General features: G+C 35.2%; 2 protein-coding genes across 3 annotated transcripts; both read right to left on the bottom strand.

Annotated features, from left to right (window-relative positions):
- Positions 1–1,264: 1,264 nt before the first annotated feature.
- On the bottom strand, positions 1,265–12,409 carry fev (FEV transcription factor, ETS family member). Of its 2 annotated transcripts, none has more exons than XM_088930542.1 (3): positions 12,358–12,409; positions 4,130–4,201; positions 1,265–3,045 (listed from the first exon to the last, which is right to left on the bottom strand). In XM_088930542.1, the coding sequence occupies exon 3, from the start codon at positions 2,984–2,986 to the stop codon at positions 2,507–2,509; it is 480 nt and encodes a 159-aa protein (XP_088786668.1). In that variant the 5' UTR covers positions 2,987–3,045; positions 4,130–4,201; positions 12,358–12,409; the 3' UTR covers positions 1,265–2,506. The 2 variants fall into 2 exon arrangements, with proteins under 2 accessions (XP_088786668.1, XP_088786667.1); XM_088930541.1 differs by lacking the exon at positions 12,358–12,409 and adding an exon at positions 4,784–4,832.
- Positions 12,410–15,148: 2,739 nt separating this feature from the next.
- Positions 15,149–17,403, bottom strand: LOC148822086 (beta-crystallin A2-like). The gene is made up of 4 exons (XM_088930630.1): positions 17,243–17,403; positions 16,212–16,353; positions 15,562–15,704; positions 15,149–15,296 (listed from the first exon to the last, which is right to left on the bottom strand). The coding sequence occupies exons 1-4, from the start codon at positions 17,401–17,403 to the stop codon at positions 15,149–15,151; spliced, it is 594 nt and encodes a 197-aa protein (XP_088786756.1).
- Between the last annotated feature and the right edge of the window lie 1,958 nt (positions 17,404–19,361).

The following is a 19,361-nucleotide window of genomic DNA, read 5'->3' as shown; positions in this document are numbered from 1 at the left end:
GATGGATAACAATTATGGGCCTAATATTTGAATCCCCCTAAAAAGAAACTGGTATTCAATCCCTTAAGTGTTTTGAATGTAGGGCCCAGTGAGTTTGTGCCTAGCATACAGATTGAAACAGTTATTTGAAAATATACAATAGTTCTTTTGCTGTTGTTTTTAGTGTAACTGCATGATACTTCAGAACTGAAAAAGTTCTCATTTTTTTCCTTAAACAAGATGTGTTTTTAAAATGCAAAGGACAAATTGGTTTGAAATTTCAGACATGAAACTGAGTTTTGAAAAATCTAGGACTACATAATGAGATTACGATGTATCAAGTCTAGTCTACCCAAGGAGGTTTGGCACTTGCCTCTAGTTTTGAAATGAAAAACCTTGCCATACTGTAAAAATACGCACACACATATTCTAAATGTTATCTACTATTCCATCTGCACTACTATGACACTAAGCCTATGTGTAGTGCAGTGTATCTTTGGCGCTTAATTTTGTTTTTAAATGCCATTTGTTTTATAAAAAAAAGAGTTTTCATCACGGGGGTATTTTCAGTGATTTTGCCCCTTTGTTGATAGGAGTTCATGCCCACATACAGTACACACTTGAAAAACTGTACAAACATATTTTATTTAGAAATATAAAACACCTTGGTCTCCTTTTGCTCCAAATATCTCTGTTGAATGTAAAAATAAAGAGAAACTTTTTAAGACAAAAGGTCATTGTTTTTCTATAAAAAATGGCTGTCAGAACTGTGAAAATTTAGATTGTCTTTTTTCCAGTTTTCATATTGATGGTTATCTGTGCAAGACTTCAATACTGTATATGGTATAGTGCTATAGTGCTGGTATCCCCTTAGAAAGAACTGACATGTGAATCTTGTTTTCATCTGTTCTTTTACAGTGTTCTGTAATTATTTTTCACAGAAATATTAGGATACTAGTATGTATTTTTCAAGACTATGTGTATCAAGTCAGAAAGGTTCAAATAAAAGTGGTTCTACTATAAATCTTAATATATCATGTTTTAAAATTACTAAACATATCATGTGATATTTTTCAATGCTCAGAAATGCTATACCAGATATGGACTGACTGGGTTTATGGTGTGTTAAAAAGCTAAACCATATTGTTTTAAATGTCTTTCAAATGGCATTAGAAAGGTTCACTGTGAAAATGTGATAATTAATGATACATAAAGCAGCTGTGCATACTGTATATCCACATTGTACTACTTTTAGACATATATAAACTCACAGAAAAGCTCAGAGTTTTGTACTTTGAAGAACATTTAATTATTAACACTTAATTATTTTACAAGACAGGTGCACATACTGAAGAGAAATAATTATACTACAGTGCAATAGAAAATGAAATGGAAACAGCTACAGTATATTACAGAGCAATGGGAAATGGGAATGCAGGCTTTATCTATTTTACATAATCAAGACATTAGACTGACACTGGACATACAAAAAAACTGTAAACATCACTACACAAAAAATGGCTCAGAATAGTCATGTATGTTAATTATTCTTAAATCTTTCTTGAACTGCTCAAGCTGATCTGTATTTAAGGGTGTAAAATTAAACATTGCTGGTGATTCCTGGTGTCCTGTGTGTATACATCAGGGGGTGGAATAAACTTGAATTAGCCTTGAAAACGCTTTTTATCATAACATCTAAAAAGCTCCCAGTCAGTGATATCCAGCCGTTCCTACATTCGCCACCAACCGCAGATCACAGAACAAACATTAATCCAGTTCTACATATACTCATCCTGCCTTTCACACTGTGTGGGTATTGCTGACCAGAAATGATGTTAGAAAGATGTTTTTTGTATACTTTATGTATAGATACCACAAATGCATCCAGCTGCCCGCCACCCTGAATTGGAAGAAGCAGTTAGAAAACAGATAGATGGATAGCCTAGGTAAACAAAGACTTCGTTTTTAAAAAATGTATGAACCCCGTAATGACAATGCTTTCACATTTATTTTTTATAGTATCCATACAGTATACAGTACTACTAAAACAACAACAATAATAATAATAGCTTTTTCTATATAGTTCCAAACACCAGATGGCGCTAAATGTCCCATTGGGACAATTTTTAATCGAACGTGATGGCAGCATCAAGGTCGCTTCAAGGTAGCAGCCAATTTTAAAATACCTTCACTGTATTAAGGGCAAATGCTTTGTTTTCATTTTACGAATTCGGATCTATAAATATATGTATTTTCCGGCACACTGTTAATGATGGTAGAGGAATGGAAATCGTCCATTAATAATTCAACAAGCCTCTGACCAACAACAGCAGACTTGCATGCAGCGAAAAATACTGCCAGCGTAATGCGGTCCGTCTCTAAAACAGAAAATCCTTCCTTTAAAAACATTTTGTAGTAGGAGATCAGTAAACAGACAAGTTGTTTCAAAATATACAATCAGCACATCCTTAAAAATAATTTATACTGTTTTCTTTGTAAATAGCACGAAAAACCCTATACTGTATGCTTAATGGTAGTGGTTACTGATGTTGCTTAAGTTGTTAATATTGTTGATGCCGCTTATATGAGATGCTGCTACTGAACTGAACGCTCCGGAGGGTTGGAGGTTGTGTCCGGGGTAGAGAGCAGGCGGAGACCCGGGCCAGTAGGAGAATCCGGATGGAGCGACACTTGGAGTTACGAGATTGAGTTTAGAAATTCCCGAAAAGGGGATGGGAGCGAAATTGCTCTGAAATTTGTACAAGGCGTGCTCGGTGGTGGACGGCTGACAGACTTGAGCTAGGCCATGAAAATCGAATTTATAGGCATACCGTTTCCCATGAACTTTTGTCATGATATTTTTGTCATAGTAGTAGCGAAGAGCTCGGCTCAGTTTGTCGTAGTTCATGTTAGGCTTGCTCTTTCTCTCACCCCATCTCCTAGCCACCTCATCAGGGTCAATCAGTTTAAATTCCCCGTTTGTCCCTTCCCAGGCAATACAGCTCATATTTGAGCTGTCAGATAGTAGTTCCAGCAGAAACTGCCAAAGTTGAATCTGTCCGCTTCCTAAAAAAGACAACAAATTATCAGCTCTGTCGAATGTTATTCTGTTATAGTGTTCAGCCTACCCTGAACATCTGAATATACTGGAAATCTGTGTAAGGCTCAACAGGAACACAAAGATTAAGAGATACCAGTGTCACAAATCATGTTTAAAATCGACATAAGGCAACGACTTCAGGTTCATTCATTGAAAGATTTAGTATGAGCAGTATTACAGTCTTATAAGCAATAAAATAAGTTGCATATTGCACATATATATTAAGTGATACATGTATATCTTTCTTACAGCAAATACATACACTACGTAACATGTTTATGAATGTGTACATATGGATGCACCATGTTTGTAGTTCACTGTTTTTTTTTCTGAAGAAATTTAAGGTTAATACTCGAACTTCTCCTGGTGATACTGTTTTTTTTTTCCTTTTTTAATATAAACGCACAGTAAATTTAATATGGTACTAACGTGCCGCCACATGGCAAGCATAAGAAAATCAAAGTGTTTTAAAAATATCCTTTGGGATTAAAGGCATCGTATACAAATTATTTAAAGACTTATTTTGTATACAACATACTACTTTACCTGCAGTCTATGAATGTGTGAGTTTCTTAGCTTTTAAACATTGGACAATCTATACTATCACCTTTTTGTAACAAAAATTAAAAAAATGAAATAGATATTTTATATAACGAATATATACAACTAAAATGGGCTTGATATCGTATCGTTGTTTACTCTGTGCTTATATAAATGTTCTTTTTTTCCTTTTTAGCTTTCTTCAAAATAAGTGAGGAGTATGATGATATAATTTAATCGTCTATATACATGAGGACTAACGGCCCTCATTAGTAATGATTTTATATTATTTAGCCATTGTATGCGAACCTCTGGTGCGTGATTGTCATCTGTATTTTTATTGTTATTAGCTGTTGTTAGCGTAAGAAAAACAAAAGCTACCTTTCAATAACTGTCTTGTTTTTACCCTTTGTAACAATATTAACTGTTTTTCATTATTTTTTTCTTAAATAAGTATAATCTATTACAAATAGATCGATAATAATAACAATAATAATAGTCGAGACTTACCTTTCTGCACGCCGGTGTTAATAGGACTCCAGGATGAGGTTTTTCCTTCTTTGAATAAATTTTCTGAGGGATCTGAAATAAAAAAAGATGAACACGAGTAACAATTTGCACTACATTTGGCATTTGGATTTTACACTTAGACACCTCTTTGTGTTTAATGACAGCTAATTGGTCATTTTTAAATTGTTTATTTTGATGCCATCGTCGACTTTTTCTCTGCTTTTAACTGATGAAATAACTAGTAGTGGAAAAGGGCAAGCGAAATGAATTTCATTGTTTTCTAAAATATAAAAGAAAAAAAACAAGATATTAAGACTGTATTAGATTAGTTCTTGAGCTACTTTAGTTTATACATCTAAAAACTTTCTTGCACTGTTGTATTGTGCAAGTCTTCTTTTCCCAAAGTTTTTTTTTTTCCTTTGGCAGCATCTGCAGTTTTCTTTTCCGAGTTTTAGAGGTGAAGTCAGGAAACGCGTTCAGGAAAAAGGAAATCCGATTTCCGACAAAGAGATGGGGGCTTAAAGCCAGCAGACTGCAGAGGGAAAAGCTGAATAGCAGACAAGAAATGACCAGGCAATATAAAATGAAAAACAATCCTCTTCTTTAGTTAAAACTTGTATTTTTAAAAGCTTAAAATCAGAAAGTGGCGGATACCTGAGAGATACATGTTAAACATAAGGTTTGCTCCACAGTTCTGTTTCATTGTAGCTGTTTGATCAGAAAGGGCTGAATTTCATTTGGGGGAAGGATTTTTATTAAACTTTATCTCAAAACTGTGATCTGGAATAAATGTGAAACAGATTGAAGTTTCCAGGCAACAGTCACAAACGCCATCTCTGAGACAATATTCAGACTGTAATTTCCTTTGGTGCATTGCTTTAATTAAAAGAGCAATTTACCTCTGTCATCATGCCCTGTCTCCACAATAAAAAGAAGCCGATAGAAATTCTGCTTTATCAATCCTCCATCGGGGTTTAATAAAGTTTCCGAGTTAAGATCAGAGTTTCTATGGAGAATTGAAGTGTTTGACATGGAAACCTGTTCAGATCCGTTCAATTTTCCGCCTTTTTAACTCTTTGTAAACAAAACGGTCCGGCTCGAATCTGAACAAAATATTTACATTTTAAATTATGCTTCAGTGCGCCTAAGAAAACAGGAACACGATTGTTCCAGTTCTGGATAATGGGTTGTCGTTATCTATCAGCGATCGAAATGAAATAATAGTTCAATATGTGGTTAAATGGTGATAAATCGACTTAAAATCTTAAGTTAAAGCAATAATTTATTAAAATGCCAGCCATTGAGAAAAGCTTTCACATTCAGATGGCATTATATGATGTAGAATTGTACTTTTTACCTTATATCTAGAATATGATTTAAAAAGAAAATTCATACATGAATACATGAAAAATACTACTGGCACAATATGTCATTTGTTCTCCTTGTTGTTCATCCACAATTATCTTTTTCATCTATTAAAGCTCATCTTTTACAAACGTCTGACTCATCTTTTTCAAAGCATTCATACATATTATATATTTATTGAAACATCCCTATAGCTGGTGTTATTGGTCTGGATAAATATATTTTTTGTAAAAGCTTAATATTTCAAAGAATAACGGTGGTATTATTTAACGAAACTCAGATGTCAGGTGCTAAAAATAAAGGGGTAAAGGCTGATTTTCAACTTAAGGTTGAAATGGATTATTTTGATCAATGGAAAACATTAATATGGTACCACTACAATCAATCTTACAAGCTCTTAGTGTCATAATTGCAATGGCACAGGAATATCAGGGTACTTTGTGTGTTTGGGATAGGGGGTTTGCTACTGTGTACATTTTACTCATTCATTCTGAGTTATTCACATATTGGTAAAAGTTATTTAATGACATGAGATTATTAAGATGTGTACTGTTTGTGTATACAGTATGTGTGTATGCCCACAACCCATTACAAATGATACTGCTTGCTATTATGTTATCCATTATACTGTATTGTTCCATGTGAATAATGGACTTCAGAATACTTTTGAGTTCATTTATGATGTTTAGTTAGATGATTTTCTTTATCTTTAGTCTTTTTTGACTTCACTTCTGTAAGATGCCACAGTGAATTGTGGTCTTACTGTATACATCTCCACACTGATCTTGTTAATGTGTTTCATGTGAACATGCTATCTAGGTAGATATTGTTTTCTATTTGTTTATCTTAAGAGTATAGTTAGCGGGTCCAATGATGTGGCATTCTAATTACTTGTTTGCTTTCTAGCTCTCTTTTTATTTCTTTTTGCTGATCCACGCAAGCATGTTTTGATTTGTCTGAAATTTTGATATAATTATTTACATTCAGGGTCCACGTTTTACATCTATATGTAAACATAGGAAATACCGAAGAGTTAAAAACAGTGGAAGTTTTCCCTTCAGAATCACATACAGTATATCCCTACGAAAGCAATCCAGCCTGATATTACCCTGCTTTCTGTTTTGCTTGGCTTTTCATTCTGATGTAATGCTCTGTACACAGCAATGCTCTGGGGGGATCTAGGTCAAACTGGAAATCAAACACTGGCTGCCAGCATTCAAGGAAACAAGTCATCTCTTTGCCAAAGAACGTCCATGGACCCAGTGGCATTGTGGAAATTCATTCCTTTATCCCTGTCACCTTTCAGAGCATGTTTATTATAATATATATCTAATGCATGCACAATTATTCCACCCAAATGCAAACAAATGCCAAGAATAGCATTCAAGTGTGACATCACAATTTCCTTGAACTGCACTTCCAGTTTATTTATGGAAAATGCACAATAACACAGTGTTTAAGAAGACATGCCAAGCACCCATGAATTCGTAAAAAGAAAGTCGATGTGCCCTATACAGTTATACAATTAACCAATGATGAGTGATAAGGCCAGTGTCAGAGTCCACATTGCACGCAGTATCTGACAGACTTTGCAGTGGCAACAGATTCCACTAATTTCATTGTATTTCTTAATTTCATTCCAGTGATATTTATCACAATACATTTCATATATTTTATTTGTAAGAATGTTTTTAGATATCTGGAAAGCATATTAGTCTATAAATTAGTATAGTATGTTAAATATGTCTTACATTTTTAGAGATATCTTAAAATTGTGTACATCTTCTTTTTAAGGAATTTTAAAAATTGCACAATACTAATCAATTATTTAAGTGTAAATTTAAATATACAGTATGGTATCTCTAAATATTTTTGGATATTGGATAAGAAGTGATGTCACCTGTTTTTCTAGGTCTTAATTAGCTGCTAGTCGTAAAATCTGCAAGAATCCTGGAGTTCTACATGAGGTTTTTACCTCAAGTGTTCCCACACACCTGCTGGTTTCATTGCTGCTGAGCTCTTCACGGAAATGTATCCCGATCTGGACCAACATGTCGCTTGCTTAAAACCGTTGTAAGTTTTTTTTCTACTCAAAGATTGGAGATTTTAAGAAATACAATTGTTTTTTTTTGTAATAGACAACAGTCTATACTGCATGGTTAACAGTTAAATTATGTCTATTAATGGCTGAAGACCCTAACCGAGTGCTCAGGTGTAACAGAAATCAGCAGGTGTGTCGGTCTGCAGGACCAGATTTGAAGGAGGGAGGAAATTGACTCTTGTTTACCGTCTTCCTTTGGCGAATATTTCTGAGCACGCAGACAACGCGTAGTGCCTCTGTACAGTGTGGCCTTGGAGGCGTGCCGTAGGCTGGGTGACGGGAGAACTCCGGATTTTCTTCACGAAGGTGGGAACTCGAAAACAATCAAGGGGTCTGTTTTGTTGTTTTACAAGACCATTCTCTGAATATTTTGTTTTCTTATTTCAGCGTTAGTCAAACACTTTACCGTGATTCAGTGCTGTCACCTGACTTCTCTACAGCCGGAAACTCCTTTTCCAAGTCTCTAACGATTTAAAAAAAAGGACTTTTGTGCATTTAGAATTTGAAACTTTTATTTTTTTTGATTGAGTTTGGGCCTCCTGTTCCGATGGTTTACGGAAATTACATAGAAAACTGCTAGATATCGGACATCGATAACGTATTGGTAACACCTGGTCTTTTCACTGAATTAGCGTGTCGGCTTTATGGTTCAGCATGCTGCCTTAAGTACTTAATACAGCGCATTCACCGAATGCCACATCATCTGCTGTAGATACCTTGCAGTTGGATTGCTGGTCAGATCATTTATCATCAGGTTGTCAGCCAGGGGGCGCTCAGCTTTATCTCTGTTCAATGCTTCTGCTGAAACGATCCGCCTTTTCTCTGAAACTCTACTAGCCGTTTCATTTAGTAGTAATACTATATTTGTATAAATTATTATTGACCTGATTTTATCCAATACTTCTAATCTTCTACATATAACATATTTACATATTTTTATATAAATTAAGTTTTTTAACAAAGCCTCTGCCACAGGTACACAAAACACCCAACCTTTTTTCCATTTTCCCTGTTGAAGATAGGTCTTAAGTTTTTTTTTTAAGTTTACTCTGACATTTCCTTCATTGTAAGGATTAGAACTCTTTAATATTGCCTTGAAAGTTTTGAAATTGATATCCTTTATAAGACACCTTTAACAGGATACTACAGTATTTCTACCTAATATAGAAAATCAGTGCATGTCTTGTCCTCCCACTTACTGTAAGTATTTACAGATATTTAAGACCATGTCTTTTGCTATACTACATGCTAAACACCAAAGTTCTTAGATTCAGTGCTTTGCAGTGTCAAAGAACTAATATCAGTTTGGCAAATTTCCTCTAGTCCTCTCTTATGGTGTAACTACAAGCAGTCCAGGATATTGTGACCTGGCTATTTACAGTAGGTACACTTACACATGGAATACACTTTTGTAGCTGCAAATGCAGTTGTTTTGGATCTCCCCTTACGTGTATCACTCGGACTGTTTCCAAGGACAGTGTTTTTACAAGTTTAACGTGGCCTGTTATTTTTGTTACGCCCATCTACTTTGGAGTAGCCAGTCATGTGTTTTTGATGTCCTGGCTACAGTTTTCGTGACACACGGAGGAGAATGAGGAAATGTAGGCAGAGTCCTAGGACCCTCCCACCTTTGAGCCATTCCCGCTCCTAACATGTCACCAGCTAGTCAGCCCCATACTTGAGATTCAGCGTAGATTGCAGGTGAGACACACTGAAAGTGCCATGTGCCTGCAAGTGCCCAGGAGGTTGCTGGGGTCGCTGTGTTGCTGAGAACCGTGTCCTAACCTTGCTCATGCTCAGCCATTAGGCCGTGGCCTGGCACAGTGAGACAGTGACATGACCCGGACTCAGTCCTGCATCAAAGGGGTTGATCCTGGTTTCAAGTGAGCACCTTTATCTGTAGAATCACTCGGATGGCCCCTGAATGACCCCTCTAAGTATTCAAACGATTATTTTTCTCTGCCTTTTTTTTTTCCTTACAGGTTGTTATTCCTGTAAACAAAAACATTCAGAATGACAGAAAATGTAACCTTGGTTCTCCACTAACCTGGTGTTTTCGAAGTCCCAATTGCTCTTTTTTGTAACAGTTTTGAGGATGTAGAGGGGAGTGTCTCCAACACTATAAATGCAATCTAAACAGATTTTATTTAGAGGATTCTGCACCCAGTGTCTTGTTTCTTCTAAATGCTAATGTGAGGAATGCAATATGGTATAGCTAACATTACTTGCTGGATTTTCCTTGTGAATGAATATCTGTATACTATATTTTGTTACTTCATTTTTCATTTTGCCATACCTTCTGTCTGTATGATTGTTTGACTCTAAGACCCATTCTATAACATTGAACCCTTTCTAAAATTGAAATGTGATGTTGAGTGATAGTCAATACACAACACTGATGGTTACAGTCATTATAGGATACAACTGTTTCCAGGAAGACTTTGTTGCATTTGATTACATTTTGAAATATGTATTTTTCAATCAAAACAACTTTTTTCTAAGGCATGTCTGTTTTCCATTTTATCTCCATTTTCCACAGTGTGCACTTTACAAGTACTTTCAATAGTTTCAAGGTGGATTAGAAAATAGATAATTGAAAGATCCATTTACAACAAGCCAACATATCTTTCAGTATTGTAACACATCATACAGTAGTATGAGACGTAAGGTAGAAAATACTCGAGGTTACGGCCTGTTGGCTGCACTAGAACAGTTTAAGTAAAAAGCTACAAGGCTACGTATTGGAAAACATTGAAACTACAGTTTCAGTTTTCGGTATTTCGGTAAACTAAATTAATTTATGTAAACACGGACCAAAGCATTTTGACTCGGATGGCGTTCGTGTATCTGGAGATCAAACATAAATATGAAATATAATATGTTAATCTTAAATATTTTAAAGTAAACCAGCTCAATATTATAGAATTACTTTCCGGCTTCAGTCTGTCAGATAGCCAGATAGTATAAAAAGCAAAAAAAAGAACAAACGTTATAATATTGCTGTAACGTACAAAAAAAGACGTGACGCGTGTTGTCCAGTTTTGCTCTTTATTCAACACAGAGCTACAAGAGCACGGCTAACACTTCATAAACGCACAGTGTAGTGGAGTGAACCTGGTCTGCTACTGAATTGCAAGGGATCTGTAAATAATTGTCGCCCAACCCTCACCGGGAAACCTACCATACTAAACTAACATACTAAGGAGCGCACTACTTAACACTAAACTATTTACAGAGCCCTTGCAATTCAGTAGAACGATTCTCAACGCTACAGCAGCTCCACTGACTGTGGATTTTCATGCGCTCTTTACTGTCTCTCTCCAGTGCAGCAGTTCGTGAAACGACACCCTGTCGTAGCTAAATAACATGGCATTGCTGAAAACGAGGAGCACAGCAGCTGCACATACAGTAAATAACGGACAGATCAACTTAAATGCTAACACTGGTAGCTTAATCCCAACACAAATCTGTATTTAAATTACTCGGGAGTTGTTGAGGTTTGAAAACGTTTCGCTCTGTGATGTTCTCCATTAATAGAAGTTTGTGGGATTGTGTGGAACTAAGAGGCAAGTCCAGTGATCAAGTGACGTCGCTTTCCGTGTTTGATAGCAAACTGAATTTGACTAGCAAACTGAATTTAAAATAGGAAATACTCGTCCCTTTAGCGTCTGTATATACATTACTAGGCACGAATGACGCATTTTTGCGATGTTATTTTAATTAGTTTACATTTCATAAAGTAAAAGTTTTAAAAGGGATTAATAAATTATGGTAGATTTTTGTTCTACAAATATTTTGTGCTTTTATCGGGTCTCCATCGAAGTTGCCTCCGGCTTTCCAGACTTGCTTTAGCTGCCTGAGTCTTTAAACAAATCGCAGGCAACTTAAAACAAGCCCAGAATACAAGAGATTTTTCCTACCGTTTTCCTTGTGAAACAGTATTATTCGCAAATACGTTAACTAGATCTTTATGTATATTACAATTGTGTATTAGCATGCATGCTGTTTTCAACCCCCTTCAAAACTAAGTTTTGGGTTTTTTTCCAGGTGATAACTGTGATCAGTGGCTTCGGTATGAAGGAACGTTTCATTTACAGGAGTGTGTTGCTTCCGTATCTGAAATAATAAACAAAGTGAATGCGTTTAAAATCTTATTTTATATTTAAATTCAAATTTTGACATGCAGATTGTAGCAGTGCGTTAAGGATTAAAGGCTGTTTCCATTCAAGCCTGTTGCATTTCTAACAGAATTATGATGTAAATCAGGATAAAAGCCTGTATACAGTAACTCACAGAATATAACTAAAGAAGATAATGTAGTTGAAGTAATTTGAGAGAGATATTTGGACACCAATAAAAAACGCAAAATATAACTGCCTTCCCTTACAGATTAACCGCTGTTTTTAACGTATGCAAGAAATACAGAATTAACAAATTAACACCTTAAATAAAACAAAGAGCAAAAACGATAAGTATGAACACAAGAGAACAAAAAACGAAATAAAATCACATTAAATAATGGTAACAAAATTATCCTCTTCAAAGCGTCTGAGAAAGCTGATTGACGTGTATGAACACTTCACCTGTCAAGACCTGTTGCATGTGTATAACTATTTAAAATAATGAACAAAATCCTTTTACCTCGATTCCCTTAAATATTCGTTTTTTTCTTTAATATGAAGCATATATATATTTAAAAGACGTCTCCATTATGGCAGTATTTCCTAAAACACAAGATTGCCTTGTTAATAATTTAACTTACCTCTTAGGAGCACTATATTTGTCCCTTAAGAAGCTGTGTAGTCTGGCTATGCTAAATGCACACTGCTAGGGGCAGCTGATTTAATCAGTTGAGATAGGAAAGTGTATTTGTAAAAGGTGTGTATAGTTGAACATTTATTAAGAGATCCTGTTCTGGGTGTGGGAAATTGCATTGGGAGTTCAAAGCTGGAGCATGGATTCAAGTTAGCTTGTGGGTGTGTTGGGAGTACAACTTACTAGGTAAAGCGAATGTTGTTCTCCATTGTAAATTTTAACAGGAGACGGATTCAAAGCAGGATGTGACAGCGTGACTCGTGGCTGTATTCAAATGAAGAAAACTACACAAACGTCTTCCCGACTGCACCGTACCCCACCCACTGAATGAGACAGGTATCCGGAATACTACGTGTCTCTGCCTATACTACTGCCCAGCTAAAAAACAAAGTGTGTAAAAAATCATTTGTTTTGTAAAAGAACATTTTTTAGAACATTTTATAACAAAGATCTTTTCAGTCTTTCATTTTGTGTACTGCAGTTTAGTTTCTGAAATCTGTTAACACTGTACAGTAGTAGGTTGATCGCAGTTTACAAACAGGTGGAGAAATAGATTTATATGTTATGCACGAGGTAAGTAAAACACCACGAAACAAGTACTTTTTACAGTTATTTTAATTAAACATGGTGTACAGCATAAAAACTTTATATTTGTTCCCATTGTTCTTATTTTTGCAGTGGCAATAGGAGATTGTAATGAAGTTTTGAGAGCTACCATATTACACCACAGAGCAAGAGAGATTAATACGAAAGTGCCAGATTTAGGGACTTGACTATTCATGTTCTCTTGCAATTAATATATTTTGGTCAATACTGTGAGGTTCACATTCACACTGATTACAAGCCTGATATTTCAAGTCAGTATAAAGGTTTGATTAGTCTGGATTAGGTTTCAGTATTATCTTAAGTGTTTTAGCAGTGGCAGATCTTCTGCATACAAGTCCCTTCACCAAAGATATAGGATTGATGGGTTTGCTGTATATAATACCGAATCATCATTTTACCATTTAAAATAACCTACAACTGCCTCTCATATGCAGGTGGAACCCTTGAATAAAGGTTTTGAAAATGTTCAGTACCTTGGACAGCTCAGAGAACTTCGTAAACAAAATTCAAGTTTAACTGGAAGAATCACCAACATTACTTGAGTTATTCCAGAGGCTTGCAACATTAAGTAAAGAAAACATGGGTCCCTTCTTTTTCATTTACCTGCTTGATTTTAAGCTGCATATTTGTGACCCCTTCTTCTGTTTTCTGAAATTATTAACAAAACATTTTCAGTATAGAATGGATGCTAGTGTTTGACAGTATACTACTAAAGAGCATTGCAGATGTGAAAGGTGCTCAGTGTAAGATGCTTACTGTATATTGTCCTTATCACCAGTCACCGGTTAGCTGTGCCATGCTGATGAACCCTAAAACGGTGGAAACTACTGTCCAAGGCTACTAAGTTCAATTTCGTACTGTATAAGCAAAAGGCAGAATTAGAATTCTTTTTGATATTCTATACACCATGGTGCTGTGAAACACCAGGAGCCAATTAATATCCCTTCCAATAATTCTTAGAAACTTAGTTTCTTAGATATATTAGATTGATAGCTATTGGTCTGTACTTAATCTGTTAAGAGCTTTCTGTAAAAAAAAAACAATACTTCTATATTACCCACATTCTGTTAAGTTTAATTAAAAGCTTCTAAAATTTGTAATGTCCCACTAAAACAACATAATGTTTTGAGATGATTCTGAGAAAATAGGAATATGCAAAAGAGTGCTTCTCTTTTAAACAGTTTATCAGCACTTGATTTGCACAACCCAATTTAAACATCATCAACACAACCCTTCAATGTCTTAATGTAAACTGATCAAGAAAAACATCTATAGACAAAGCTGATTTCAAATGTAAACTAAGAATATAGGGCTTAAATAGGATAAAGGAATATGAGGCACTTTAATGTATCGTAATCTATACATTTTTTCTAGTATAGATTTTGGGGAACTTTTAATACATTTCACTTACAGCTGAAACTAAATTTCACAGTATCCTTGTAAAACATTTTTCTTTAGTGAAAACCCCAAGGAAATGCATGTATTCATAACTATTTAAAATTGATGTATTCCAAGGCAAACAAAATTAATTATTTGCCTTAGCATTATATATAGAATATATAATATAATATCTATGAAATAAACATAATAGAAACATTTACAGCATTGATTAAACTGATGCTTATGTTTATTGGAAATAAAGTACAGTTATTGTCAGTTGTGATTTTCTACATTCCCGGTGACAAGGACAGATAACAGCCTATAGTTAACATGAAAAAATGTTTTTTTAAATTATTGTAAATAACCACAAGCCATCCTTTTCTTCACACTATTGTATGTATACAAAACATTTATGAAAAGGTCTGTCTATATACTGGATTAAAGTGATCTGAATTGATATAATGAATGACTTCAACTTTATCATAGTTGAAATTTGAAAATCTGTTGATATGATTTAAATGTAGAAGGAGTCAGACAGTCAAGTGTGGTACATTTATTTAAAATCTGCCTCAGGTTGTCATCTAGCATAATAGATACAGTAGATAGTTCCACTTTTGGGAGGAACTGAGGAAAGCAAGGAATGGCCACATGCACTCTTTTCCATAGTTTGAACAATGCTTTTATTGCCTATTTTAGTACATTTCATGCAATGCTAGATACATAATCACTGTAAGGAAAAGTGTCAGTTGGACTTAGTGCTGAATTCTGCGGATAGATTGAATCTGGTTGGTGTGAGCCTGGGTGCTGTACTCGTTGTAGTTTCTGTATTCTCCATTGTGTCTGTCTCTCTCCAGGATGTACTGGTATCCACGGTAACCTGGGTATTGATAGGCTACCCAACTGTGAAGAATCGATAGAGGAGGAAACATCACTGTTAGAACTGGCCACTAGAATGTGCGCATGATGAGGTTTAAAAGGGATCTTAAAAGCGCTGACTAGGAATGACTGGCAGGCTTCCAGCAATAAAGAGATCACACCACACTCATGAGCAAAACATAAACAGAACAGGATTATTAAAAACAGTTTTCACTGCTTGGTGTGATTAAATGTGCACATACTGTAATCGTACTAAACTAAAGTCAACTGGTATTTAAGTCAAACTTACGCCCCAGAGTTCACTTTGATTGATGGGACCTCCTTGCTGCACCAGCCCATGGCTTGCAGGGAGGGGTAGTCATCACACATTTCAAACTTCCGGCCTTGGAAGTCCTCGCACTCGTACAGAGTCACCTTGCTGTCACTGTGGTTCTACAGAGAAACGCAACAACACTGATCAGAGAGCAACGAGGGAAAAAAAATGGGTACCTTGGATTTTTGATGAAGCTGTTTCAAAATTCGAACACTTTCATTCCAATATTATGTCGAAGTATCTCAATTAGTAGTGTTTCTGCAATATGGGTGCTTTTTTGTTTTTTTTTAACAGAACAAAGTGCAGTAGTTTCTCTTAGTTCCCCTAAGTAACATGGCCCTTGTCAATCATAAAATGGGTGTTTGAACCATTTTTTTGAAGGTTTTAATTGACTTAATTGATTTTCTTTGTTTAAATTATGAAAATAACTTTAAAGTGTTAGCTGTAATTGTAACATTGCATGAGTGTTTTAGCACTTCAGCGTAATTGAAATACATAGGGAAGGATGTAAGGGCCATTCTAGTACAAGTTCTTACACTTTAATCTTTAATCTGGTGTTTGTCTAGAGCATGTGCATCTGTCTGAATGTCTAAATTAAGGTACATATATTGGTTTTTCAAGCTCACAGCACATCTGATTGGTCTGAAGGACAGCAGGTGCTCCGTTCTGTAGCCACTGTTTCCACTCCAGGCCTCCCAGCGAGGATAGTCTCCTTTCTCCAAGATGAACTGCTGGCCTTGGTACTCAGGATACTCATAGCCGACCCAGCTGTGCAAGGGGGTGAGAAACAAGATGAGTACTTGGGAAGGACTGAAAAATCTGACCAAAATCGCATTTGTTAATAAGATTAAAGAAACCTGTTCTGGAATCACAATGGATCAAATTGTTTTGCCTCAGGTTCTCAAAATCTGCATTAAACAAATCCACGAATACATCCTGAAAGGGCTAGAGTCAAGGTGGATCATTTTCTAGTGAAAATACACGTTGTCCTAACATGTTTCTACCTTTGTTTTACAGGTCTTAATGATGATACATTCACACTCAGGTTCATTGATGGCATCATCCCAATAAAATCTTAGAACCAGCAATTTTTATTAATCTTGTGTTTTACTAAAATGTTATCTATAAAATTATAATTACCACAATTATTAGTTGTCCACCTTTAAAATGTTATTTTTATATATTTCTCATTGTCTGACTGCTTGTAACAATAATACAGTTTAAAGACGTTATTTACAAAGTAAATTACAAAAAGGTCTCTTTATAAGGTTGTTATTTTACGTTTTTCACTTATGAATATGATAATGATTTGTCATAAATGACCTTCCGTTTTATTTGTCAGACTTTTATTTTATTTAACATTTCATTCAATACTAGAAATTTAGTATGCCAGAAATTGTTAAAAGGGATATGTTCTTGAATACTAGTACTGTACTTGTTTATATCAATTCCTATAGCACAAAAATGTATAGAAATATTCAAATGAATCTTACAAATACTTTTTTGGCAAATGTTAGAGACAAGATAGTAAAAATACTGTGTGTGAAAATCACATCTTACTCTAAATAGAGTGCTGGTCTACCTCAGTTTTAAAAGAAGTACTGAAAATAAAAATGTCTTGAGGAAAAGAACCAGGCTGATATCCATTCAGACTTACGGGCCATTCTCCACCTTGATGGAGCGGATCTTGTGAAATCCTCTCTCCATGATGTTCTGACATTCCATCATAAACTCGCAACGTTTTCCTTGGAAATTTTCCTCCTCCCACACAGTGATTTTCCACTGTCCCATTTGTTCGACCATTGGTTGCGTAGTCATTTTTGCTGGCTCCAATAACCTTGTTCTGTATGAATAAAAACATAGAAAGTGGACTTAAGTGAAGGAGATTAAATATTAACCTTTTTAACTGGCTAGAAATCTAGACTCAAAAACTGCATGATCACTATCATCTAGAGTCTAGAACAATATAATGTTTGTTAGCTTAGGCAGCAATGTTTTGATGCCCTGATGATTTGAAAACATTAAGTTCAACTTACATTAGAAAAGTAATTAAAGGAACTATAGATGCCTTGTTTTTAATTCCCTGTCACCAAAAGTCAGTTTAGATTAATGGTTTGTGTTATTGTTTTTGAAGTGCACCGTGAAGTCCACCATAGTTGTCCTTGTCTAAATATATGAAAAACTATAATGTGATACAATTCAGTCCATATGTTCAACAGCAATAGGATACTTACATTCTGAAGTGGACAGATCCAGTAAAGTCAATGTCGGGGACAAGCTTTGCTCCAGTGTTTATATAGTACCAGGCCTTGGCTTAAATGCAGAATACGCACAACCACTGCTAACTCAGCAATGCCTGACTGAAAGAGAGCATTAGTTCAAACTATTGTTAGGCTCTGAAATGTCTATTGTGAGGGTCTTAGGTTTTCTGACTCATCAAAATAGAAACTATTGCCCCGTGATTGATGTAGAGACACCTTCAATGCCAAAAAACTGACACAACAGTTTGATTGGAAAGCAGGATAATAACTGTATTCTGCGAGATTAACTGTAGAGATGGTCATTAAAGCTGCTTTTTGGAGTACCTTCATTATGCCATTCGACATTCAGAGCTAAGGCATTTGTTACTGTGTTTAAAGAAGAATCTCACTGGCATGTTGCAGGAAACCGTTCTAAAAGAGATATTAATTAACAGATGTACAGATATACACTGGAATTAGTTTGTGCCACAAAAGAGATAATACTGTAAAAATGAATCCACATAAAGGCTGAATGTTAAGAAAAGTTTAAAAGTAAGCTAAATAAGGTTTTACCTTTAATAAAAGGAACAGTTTTAGCCTGGCTAGTAACTTAGTAAGTAGTATTAGTTTGTGGTTAGCAGGATGATTTTTTCCCAGATTTCATCATTGCTATTCAGTGAATCCATCAGCAATATTGTTTCAAGGATTGTCTTTTCCTTGAAAAGATATCTTTACGGTCTGCATTTTTCATTTTAGGTTTAAGGTTTTACTATTTTTCTGCATCTGCCTTTTTGGCTTGATAAGGAGATACTCAATACTAAGGTCAAGCAGGCTTCAGTCACTCTGAAAGTATAATATGCTTAATTATTTGGCATTAAATAATGATATAGTTTTAGTCAACAGAAAATCTTCTGCTTCTGAAGGAAATCTATTAAGTTTGACAGATGTCATGTAGCCTTTGTGAAAGTCTCTTTAGAATCTCTTTAGTTATGGATTTACAATATTTACTGAGACACACATGGTCCACCAATTACATCCCTCAAAACGTTCCTGCTTGGACATTGTATTCTCCATTGTTCTCTTAAAATTCGGATATCAGGCAAAGGAAAGTCAACTTTTTTAAACTATTTTACTGATTTTATCTCTTTAAGCAGACATTGAAAATGCAAAAAACCTTAATTTACAGTACTTCTCTTATAGTATTGTAAATATAAAGCTCAAATGACATCTTGTGGAGTAACTGTGTACTGCACATACATGATAAAATAGTTAATTCTCGAGACAAGCTTACAATTGGCATTTGCATCACACTACTTTTTAAAATACATCCATTCTTCTCAAACACAGACTGCTCAAGCCTGTTCCAGAGGTTTCATGTTTCCATTAGTTTATAAAAGGGTATTATATGACTTTTTGTTGGCTTCAATTAGCCACTTTTGTGATGGGCAAAAAGCTGTATGGTCTGATATGATGACTAATTCAAATTTTTTTAAGAATAAGGAAAATGGATGATTGAACTTAGAAAGTTGTTGTTAG

Source organism: Atractosteus spatula, chromosome 13 (genome assembly GCF_055471065.1).
Source record: "Atractosteus spatula isolate fAtrSpa1 chromosome 13, fAtrSpa1.hap1, whole genome shotgun sequence".
Taxonomy (NCBI): domain Eukaryota; kingdom Metazoa; phylum Chordata; class Actinopteri; order Semionotiformes; family Lepisosteidae; genus Atractosteus; species Atractosteus spatula.
This window is presented reverse-complemented; position numbering and strand designations above follow the sequence as displayed.